Genomic DNA, 11,007 nt, shown 5'->3' with positions numbered 1-11,007 from the left:
GCCCCCTCCGGCGGCTCTCGGGTGTTCCGGATGCTTCCGGTGAAAATAGGAACCCGGGTCTTCGTTTCGTCCAATTCCGAGAATATTTCGTTACTAGGATTTCGAAACCAAAAACAGCGAGAAACGAGAACTGGCACTTCAGCATCTTGTTAATAGGTTAGTTCCGGAAAATGCACGAATATGACATAAAGTGTGCATAAAACATGTAGGTATCATCAATAATATGGCATAGAACATAAGAAATTATCGATACGTCGGAGACGTATCAAGCATCCCCAAGCTTAGTTCGCTCGTCCCGAGCGGGTAAAACGATAACAAAGATAATTTCTGAAGTGATATGCCATCATAACCTTGATCATACTATTTGTAAACATATGTAGTGGATGCAGCGATCAAAACAATGGTAATGACATGAGTAAACAAGTGAATCATAAAGCAAAGACTTTTCATGAATAGTACTTGAAGACAAGTATTAATAAGTCTTGCATAAGAGTTAACTCATAAAGCAATAAATCAAAGTAAAGGTATTGAAGCAACACAAAGGAAGATTAAGTTTCAGCGGTTGCTTTCAACTTGTAACATGTATATCTCATGGATAATTGTCAACATAGAGTAATATAACAAGTACAATATGCAAGTATGTAGGAATCAATGCACTCGTTCACACAAGTGTTTGCTTCTTGAGGTGGAGAGAGATAGGTGAACTGACTCAACATAAAAGTAAAGAGAATGGTCCTTCAAAGAGGAAAGCATCGATTGCTATATTTGTGCTAGAGCTTTTATTTTGAAAACATGAAACAATTTTGTCAACGGTAGTAATAAAGCATATGTATCATGTAAATTATATCTTACAAGTTGCAAGCCTCATGCATAGTATACTAATAGTGCCCGCACCTTGTCCTAATTAGCTTGGACTACCGGATCTTTGCAATGCACATGTTTTAACCAAGTGTCACAATGGGGTACCTCCATGCCGCTCGTACAAAGGTCTAAGGAGAAAGCTCGCATTTTGGATTTCTCGCTTTTGATTATTCTCAACTTAGACATCCATACCGGGACAACATGGACAACGGATAATGGACTCCTCTTTAATGCATAAGCATGTGGCAACAATTATTATTCTCATATGAGATTGAGGATATGTGTCCAAGACTCGAAACTTCCACCATGAATCATGGCTTTAGTTAGCGGCCCAAAGTTCTTCTCTAACAATATGCATGCTCCAACCATGAAGGTGGTAGATCTCTCTTGCTTCGGACAAGACGGACATGCATAGCAACTCACATGATATCCAACAAAGAATAGTTGATGGCGTCCCCGTAAACATGGTTATCGCACAACAAGCAACTTAATAAGAGATAAAGTGCATAAGTACATATTCAATACCACAATAGTTTTTAAGCTATTTGTCCCATGAGCTATATATTGCAAAGGTGAATGATGGAATTTTAAAGGTAGCACTCAAGCAATTTACTTTGGAATGGCGGATAAATACCATGTAGTAGGTAGGTATGGTGGACGCAAATGGCATAGTGGTTGGCTCAAGTATTTTGGATGCATGAGAAGTATTCCCTCTCGATACAAGGTTTAGGCTAGCAAGGTTATTTGAAACAAACACAAGGATGAACGGTACAGCAAAACTCACATAAAAGACATATTGTAAACATTATAAGACTCTACACCGTCTTCCTTGTTGTTCAAAACTCAATACTAGATATTATCTAGACTCTAGAGAAACCAAATATGCAAACTAAATTAGCAAGCTCTAAGTGTTTCTTCATTAATGGGTGCAAAGTATATGATGCAAGAGCTTAAACATGAGCACAACAATTGCCAAGTATCACATTATCCAAGACATTATAGCAATTTACTACATGTATCATTTTCCAATTCCAACCATATAACAAATTAACGAAGAAGAAACTTCGCCATGAAAATTAAAAGCTAAGAACACATGTGTTCATATGAACCAGCGGAGCGTGTCTCTCTCCCACACAAGCATTTATTCAAACAAAAACAAAAACAAAATCACACGGACGCTCCAAGTAAAGTACATAAGATGTGGCCGAATAAAAATATAGTTTCAAGAGAAGGAACTCGATAATTTGTCGATGAAGAAGGGGATGCCTTGGGCATCCCCAAGCTTAGATGCTTGAGTCTTCTTGAAATATGCAGGGATGAACCATGGGGGCATCCCCAAGCTTAGACTTTTCACTCTTCTTGATCATAGTATATCATCCTCCTCTCTTGACCCTTGAAAACTTCCTCCACACCAAACTCGAAACAAACTCATTAGAGGGTTAGTGCATAATCAAAAACTCACATGTTCAGAGGTGACACAATCATTCTTAACACTTCTGGACATTGCTCAAAGCTACTGGAAGGTAATGGAACAAAGAAATCCACCCAACACAGCGAAAGAAGCAATGCGAAATAAAAGGCAGAATCTGTCAAAACAGAACAGTCCGTAAAGACAAATTTTAAAAGGGCGCCAGACTTGCTCAAATGAAAATGCCCAAATTGAATGAAAGTTGCGTACATATCTGAGGATCACTCACGTAAATTGGCATAATTTTCTGAGTTACCTACAGAGAATTAGACCCAGATTCGTGACAAGCAAAGAAATCTGGAACTGCGCAGTAATCCAAATCTAGTACTTACTTTACTATCAAAGACTTTACTTGGCACAACAAAACACAAAACTAAGATAAGGAGAGGTTGCTACAGTAGTAAACAACTTCCAAGACACAAAATAAAAACCAAGTACTGTAGCAAAATAACACATGGGTTATCTCCCAAGAAGTTCTTTCTTTATAGCCATTAAGATGGGCTCAGCAGTTTTAATGATGCACTCGCAAGAGATAGTATGTGAAGCAAAAGAGAGCATCAAGAGGCAAATTCAAAACACATTTAAGCCTAACATGCTTCCTATGCATAGGAATCTTGTAAATAAACAAGTTCATGAAGAGCAAAGTAACAAGCATAGGAAGATAGAACAAGTGTAGCTTCAAAAATTTCAGCACATAGAGAGGCATTTAAGTAACATGAAAATTTCGACAACCATATTTTCCTCTCTCGTAATAACTTTCAGTAGCATCATGAGAAAACTCAACAATATAACTATCACATAAAGCATTCTTATCATGAGTCTCATGCATAAAATTATTACTCTCCACATAGGCATAGTCAATTTTATTAGTAATAGTGGGAGCAAATTCAACAAAGTAGCTATCATTATTATTCTCATCGAGTTTTGGAGGCATAGTATAATCACAACAAAATTTACTCTCCATAGTAGGTGGCACCAAAAGACCACTATCATTATAATCATTAGAAATAGGAGGCAAAGTATCATCAAAGAAAATTTTCTCATCAATGCTTGGGGGACTAAAAAGATCATGAAAACCAGCTTCCCCAAGCTTAGAATTTTCCATATCATTATCAACAATGGTGTTCAAAGCGTTCATACTAATATTACTACCATCATGCAAATAAGATTCCATAGGTTTTTTAATTTTCGCATCAAACAATCCATGTTTTAAATCAGGAAATAGAATAAGAAGCTCATTGTTGTCCATTATGCCAAACTAGTGTAAACAAGAAACAAAAAGATGCAATTGCAGGATCTAAAGGAAATAGCTTTGAGCACACACACAATGGCGCCAGAAAATTACTTTACCTGGGACCGGAGTATGAGAGCCTTTTTACCTTTCCTCCCCGGCAACGGCGCCAGAAAATAGCTTGATGTCTACGGGAGCTTCTATTCTTGTAGACAGTGTTGGGCCTCCAAGAGCAGAGGTTTGTAGAACAGCAGCAACTTTCCCTTAAGTGGATCACCCAAGGTTTATCGATCTCGGGGAGGAAGAGGTCAAAGATATCCCTCTCAAGCAACCCCTGCAACCACAAAGCAAGAAGTCTCTTGTGTCCCCAACACACCTAAGAGGTGCACTAGTTCGGCGAAGAGATAGTGAAATACAGGTGGTATGAATAAGTAGTAGCAACGGCACCGAGAAAAGTGCTTTGCCCAGGACAAGTAAACAAGCGTAAGTAACGCAACGAGTAGTAACGCAGCGAGTAATAACGCAAGTAAAACAAGTAAACAAGCAGCGATAGCGATATTTAGGAACAAGGCCTAGGGATTAGACTTTCACTAGTGGACACTCTCAACATTGATCACATAACAGAATAGATAAATGCATACTCTACACTCTTGTTGGATGATGAACACATTGCGTAGGATTACACGAACCCTCAATGCCGGAGTTAACAAGCTCCACAATAATGCTCATATTTTAGTAACCTTTAGTGTAAGATAGATCAAAAGACTAAACCAAGTACTAACATAGCATGCACACTCGTCACCTTCATGCATATGTAGGAGGAATAGATCACATCAATATTATCATAGCAATAGTTAACTTCGCAATCTACAAGAGATCATGATCATAGCATAAACCAAGTACTAACACGGTGCACACATCTGTCACCTTTGCACACGTGCGGGAGGAATAAAACTACTTTAATAACATTGCTAGAGTAGCACATAGATAAATTGTGATACAAACACATTGCAATCATAAAGAGATATAAATAAGCACCTCACTATGCCATTCAACAGGTGAATAAGTATTCCGTGAAATATAGCCTAAGAGACCCACACGGTGCACACACTCGTCACCTTTACACACGTGGGACAAGGAGTCTCCGGAGATCACATAAGTAAAACTCACTTGACTAGCATAGTGACATCTAGATTACAAGCATCATCATATGAATGTCAATCATGTAAGGCAGCTCATGAGATTATTGTATTGAAGTACATAGGAGAGAGATGAACCACATAGCTACCGGTACAGCCCCGAGCCTCGATGGAGAACTACTCCCTCCTCATGGGAGCAGCAGCGGTGGTGAAGATGACGGTGGAGATGGCAGCGGTGTCGATGGAGAAGCCTTCCGGGGGCACTTCCCCGCTCCGGCAGGGTGCCGGAACAGAGACTCCTGTCCCCCAGATCTTGGCTTCGCGATGGCGGCGGCTCTGGAAGGTTTTCCGTATCGTGGTTTTTCGCATCAGGGGTTTCGCGACGGGGGCTTTATATAGGCGAAGAGGCGGCGCAGGAGGGTCGAAGGGGTGGCCACACCATAGGCTGGCGCGGCCAGGGCCCAGGCCGCGCCACCCTATGGTCTGGGGCCCACAGGGCCCCCCTCTGGCGGCTCTCGGGTGTTCTGGATGCTTCCGGTGAAAATAGGAACCTGGGTCTTCGTTTCGTCCAATTCCGAGAATATTTCGTTACTAGGATTTCTGAAACCAAAAACAGCAGAAAACGAGAACCGGCACTTCGGCATCTTGTTAATAGGTTAGTTCCAGAAAATGCACGAATATGACATAAAGTGTGCATAAAACATGTAGGTATCATCAATAATATGGCATAGAACATAAGAAATTATCGATACGTCGGAGACGTATCAATCCTCAATCTCATATGAGAACACTAATTGTTGCTACATGCTTATGCATTAAAGAGGAGTCCATTATCTGTTGTCTATGTTGTCCCGGTATGGATGTCTAAGTTGAGAATAATCAAAAGCGAGAAATCCAAAATGCGAGCTTTCTCCTTAGACCTTTGTACAGGCGGCATGGAGGTACCCCTTTGTGACACTTGGTTAAAACATGTGTATTGCGATGATCCCGGTAGTCCAAGCTAATTAGGACAAGGTGCGGGCACTATTAGTATACTATGCATGAGGCTTGCAACTTGTAAGATATAATTTACATGATACATATGCTTTATTACTACCGTTGACAAAATTGTTTCATGTTTTCAAAATAAAAGCTCTAGCACAAATATAGCAATCGATGCTTTCCTCTTTGAAGGACCTTTCTTTTACTTTTAATGTTGAGTCAGTTCACCTATTTCTCTCCACCTCAAGAAGCAAACACTTGTGTGAACTGTGCATTGATTCCTACATATTTGCATATTGCACTTGTTATATTACTCTATGTTGACAATATCCATGAGATATACATGTTACAAGTTGAAAGCAACCGCTGAAACCTAATCTTCTTTTGTGTTGCTTCAATACCTTTACTTTGATTTATTGCTTTATGAGTTAACTCTTATGCAAGACTTATTGATGCTTGTCTTGAAGTGCTATTCATGAAAAGTCTTTGCTTTATGATTCATTTGTTTACTCATGTCATTACCATTGTTTTGATCGCTGCATTCATTACATATGCTTACAATAGTATGATCAAGGTTATGATGGCATGTCACTCCGGAAATTATCTTTGTTATCGTTTACCTGCTCGGGACGAGCAGAACTAAGCTTGGGGATGCTGATACGTCTCCGACGTATCGATAATTTCTTATGTTCCATGCCACATTATTGATGATATCTACATGTTTTATACACATTATATGTCGTATTTATGCATTTTCCGGCACTAACCTATTAACGAGATGCCGAAGAGTCGCTTCGTTGTTCTGCTGTTTTTGGTTTCAGAAATCCTACAAAGGAAATATTCTCAGAATTGGACGAAATCAACGCCCAGGGTCCTATTTTGCCACGAAGCTTCCAGAAGACCGAAGAGAAGACGAAGTGGGGCCACGGGGCGCCGCCACACTAGGGCAGCGCGGCCCTGCTGTGTGGGGCCCCCATGGCCCTTCCGAGGCTGCCCTTCCGCCTACTTAAAGCCTTCGTCGCGAAACCCCCAGTACCGAGAGCCACGATACGGAAAACCTTACCGAGACGCCGCCGCCAATCCCATCTCGGGGGATTCTGGAGATCACCTCCGGCACCCTGCCGGAGAGGGGAATCATCTCCCGGAGGACTCTTCACCGCCATGGTCGCCTCCGGAATGATGAGTGAGTAGTTCACCCCTGGACTATGGGTCCATAGCAGTAGCTAGATGGCCGTCTTCTCCTCATGTGCTTCATTGTCGGATCTTGTGAGCTGCCTAACATGATCAAGATCATCTATCTGTAATTCTATATGTTGTGTTTGTCGGGATCCGATGGATAGAGAATACTATGTTATGTTGATTATCAATCTATTACCTATGTGTTGTTTATGATCTTGCATGCTCTCCGTTATTAGTAGAGGCTCGGCCAAGTTTTTACTCTTAACTCCAAGATGGAGTATTTATGCTCGATAGTGGGTTCATGCCTCCATTAAATCTGGGACGATGACGTAAAGTTCTAAGGTTGTGGATGTGCTTGTTGCCACTAGGGATAAAACATTGATGCTATGTCCGAGGATGTAGTTATTGATTACATTACGCACCATACTTAATGCAATTGTCTGTTGTTTTGCAACTTAATACCGGAAGGGATTCGGATGATAACCTGAAGGTGGACTTTTTAGGCATAGATGCATGCTGGATAGCGGTCTATGTACTTTGTCGTAATGCCCAATTAAATCTCACAATATTCATCATATCATGTATGTGCATTGTCATGCCCTCTTTATTTGTCAATTGCCCGACCGTAATTTGTTCACCCAACATGCTATTTATCTTATGGGAGAGACACCTCTAGTGAACTCGTGGACCCCAGTCCATTCTTTTACATCGAATACAATCTATCGCAATACTTGTTCTACTGTTCTTTGCAAACAATCATCATCCACACTATACATCTAATCCTTTGTTACAGCAAGCCGGTGAGATTGACAACCTCACTTTTCGTTGGGGCAAAGTACTTTGGTTGTGTTGTGCAGGTTCCACGTTGGCGCCGGAATCTCTGGTGTTGCGCCGCACTACATCCCGCCGCCATCAACCTTCAACGTGCTTCTTGGCTCCTCCTGGTTCGATAAACCTTGGTTTCTTTCTGAGGGAAAACTTGCCGCTGTACGCATCACACCTTCCTCTTGGGGTTCCCAATGGACGCGTGCTGTACGCGTATCACTTGACTCGATTGACGATGCAGAGCTTGAAAAATCGGGATCGACCGCTGATAATCCCGACGAGATCGGAATTTCGAGACGATATGATCATTCCTTCTCGACGCGGAAGTGGAACTTTCCAAACGTCATCTCCATGGGCTCCTCCAGATACGCATATGCATCCAAACGGGAGGGCGGGTGAGGAACAAAATCAACGAGACCAGTTTCGATCTGTTTACCTCTATCCATGGCGTTGCTTGCTACCGACGAAGTCGACGATCTTGAACGTGCCATCGAGATCAGATCCTTGACACCTCTAATTCCCACAGACGGCGTCAATTGACAAGGGATTAACTTATCAATGCCTACAGATTGTAAACTAGGGTTTTAGTCGGAAGTAGAGGGCAAGTAGATCTCGAAGGTTTCAGCCGAAAAGTACTCGACGATGTAAAAACTAGGATTGCGTGAAACAATGAATCGATCCTCTCTTTGTCCCTCGACTCCCCCTTATATAGGAGGCGGAGCCGAGGGATTCGTAATACGCAGGTTACAGAGTCCGGGAGGGCTTCCAACCGTCCCGCAAGATTACAAATAGTACTTCCTAATACAACTCTAGCTTTCCTTAATAATAACTTGGGCTTCCGAATCTTCTTATTCTTCGAGTCATGGGCCTTCAGTAAACCCCGGGTACCATCTTCGGCAGGCCCATTGGGGATTCCTATGTCACCGCCCACATCATACTTTTCTTCCTCTTGTCGGTGTGTCACCAGTGCCTCTTGTGCACCGGCGCTCGAGCCACACCCGGATCTTCTAGATGGTGTCTTTGATCTCCGCCACTCACCGCCCAGACGATCACTGCCGCACGCCCACGAAGCATTTCCGACCACACTGAGCTACCTCTACGACACGGACCGTATCTGCCCAGTACACCGGCTATGCCACTGATGTGATGTTGGCAATACCGACTAGTGAACGCAACATGTCCTGGTGGTGGTGATCATCGCCGAAGGCAAAGTTAGTCCCGGTGGGAGACAACTTGCGCTTCATCGCCATATGTGGATTGGGTGTGTGCCCTCGGGTGATGATGGCGATGTGGCGGAGCTAGTGTAGTTCACCACTAGAGGTATTTTGTGGTCCCGAATTGCAGCAGTGGTGGCGATAATAAATTGGCAACAGTGGCGTTGAAGAAGACAATAATTTTGGGTAGACGTATAAGAAAAGTCCTCTATGCGATAGTGTGATATGTATAACGGTGCTGATACTCAATTAGTTCATACGGATTACTATGGCTTAATTATTCATTAACAATGATTAATAATTGGTTAAAGATAATCACGCCTTTAGTTATGACAGGGCATCGAGCGATCACCAGTTGCTTTGTTTAAGTTTAGAAAGAGGGGTGCACGGAAGCATAAGTCCTTGAGAATATAATTGACCGTACTAGGGCATAAACCCAGCATCGCTATGTTTTGATAACGGTAATTGTGTGCACAACACCGAGAATGCGAGTACGAAGACTCGAACTTAAACGGGCTAAGAGTTATCAGCAGCTCAGTCCTTGAGAAAATGAAACATCGAAAATGGATAAGAGCATCTCACATTCTTTTTGCTGACGCATACACAGTACAACAAACTCGATCGTGTTCTTACAAAATATTTTATTTATTGAACTTAAAAATGTAATTCCCACAATAAATCGCACGGTACCTCGTCTTTCTTAATTGATCATCATCTGTCTCTCGATCGCCTCCAATAAGAAATGTTCCATGAAGAAAGGTGCAAATAATGTCTTGGCCAGCCGGCCAGACATACGTAAATATACGCCAGGGCGAGCAAGGCTTAAAAGCAACTGATATATCTGAAACAAGTCACACCTCGGCGACGGGGAGCAGGTTCATCACCCCGGCGGCGCCGCGGAGCTGGTCGCCGACTCCGTTGCTGCAGACGGGCACCTTCTGGAAAAGCGACATGGGCACGTCCTCGGTGATGAAGTTGGCGTGGAACTCGATCATGCCCCTCTCCGGGCGCGCGACCATGCTGGTGATGTAGACCCAGATGAAGAGCTTCTTGGCCTGGATGCCGGAGAGGTTGTAGATGGTGCCCGGGGAGATGGTGCCGCTGAGGTGCTTGTCGAAGTACGTGTAGTGGTCGCCGAACCAGATGTAGCAGGAGCTTGCGAGCTCGATCTTGAAGTCGCCGGTGGCGTTGATGAAGGTGTAGGAGACGACGGAGTCCGGGAGGAGGCCCTTGGGGAGCCCGTACTCCAAGAGGACGTCATTCGCCACGCCCTTCAGCGAGGCTTCGCCTTCGCAGGCCCCATAGGCGAGCGGCGCGGCCACGGCGAGGAGGAGGAGGATGGCTAGGGGAGAGGGAGACATGGCCGTCGTCGTTGGGGTTTGGGAGCTTCTTTGTGCTTTCTTTGCTTGGGTACTTGCTTGGGAACTTCGGTTGATTTTATAGTTGCGTTGGCTGTTGGACACCGAGATTTTTTTTTCTCTTTTTGTCGATGGGATCTTGGAGTGTGATTGATCCGATGGGTAAACGATACACCTTATTCCCCATAACATTTCTTTGTAAGAAGAAAGTTTATCAAAATCGAAATCTGCGCAACTTGTCATCACCACCATGCACAACCACCTGAGTTATGTAATTTCCGCATTGTTTCTCTCCACTGTCTGACAATGATGGACCAGACACCATTATGCAATTTATTTGAGTGACCACGTAATTATACCTAGTTGTTGTGGCGAGCCATCCAGTATGTCGCATTTTTCTTCTTCTGTAAATACCATTAAACATCTACTGTATTATTTTGTTTGTGTTCTTTCATATGATAATCTATGCCTCTAAGAATGAACTAGTTTTAGCCAACTTTGATCTCATCCTATCCCTAAAAGGAGAAAGTTTTATATCCTTAGATCAATTCTCCGTCCTATTCTATCTCCTACATTAAGCATGTCGTGTGCTTGCTCGGCACCTTGTAAGGGTTGTTCGCCTACCTCATCTTTCACATAAGAAAATGCTATGTGATATTTTTCCGGGGAAATACTACTGTATGTTATATTCAACCAGGGTAAGCATGTCCTCTTTTGTAAATAGGAAAACCACCGGTGTCTTCATCAATCG

At 42.9% G+C, this 11,007-nt stretch overlaps 1 protein-coding gene across 1 annotated transcript; it reads right to left on the bottom strand.

Annotated features, from left to right (window-relative positions):
- Positions 1-9,439: 9,439 nt before the first annotated feature.
- LOC124697099 lies at positions 9,440-10,448 on the bottom strand. Its single transcript, XM_047229734.1, has one exon. The coding sequence runs from the start codon at positions 10,446-10,448 to the stop codon at positions 9,750-9,752; it is 699 nt and encodes a 232-aa protein (XP_047085690.1). The 3' UTR covers positions 9,440-9,749.
- Positions 10,449-11,007: the final 559 nt, after the last annotated feature.

Source organism: Lolium rigidum, chromosome 3 (genome assembly GCF_022539505.1).
Source record: "Lolium rigidum isolate FL_2022 chromosome 3, APGP_CSIRO_Lrig_0.1, whole genome shotgun sequence".
NCBI lineage: Eukaryota > Viridiplantae > Streptophyta > Magnoliopsida > Poales > Poaceae > Lolium > Lolium rigidum.
The sequence above is the reverse complement of the archived record's forward strand: the minus strand, read 5'-3'. Positions and strand labels throughout refer to the sequence as shown.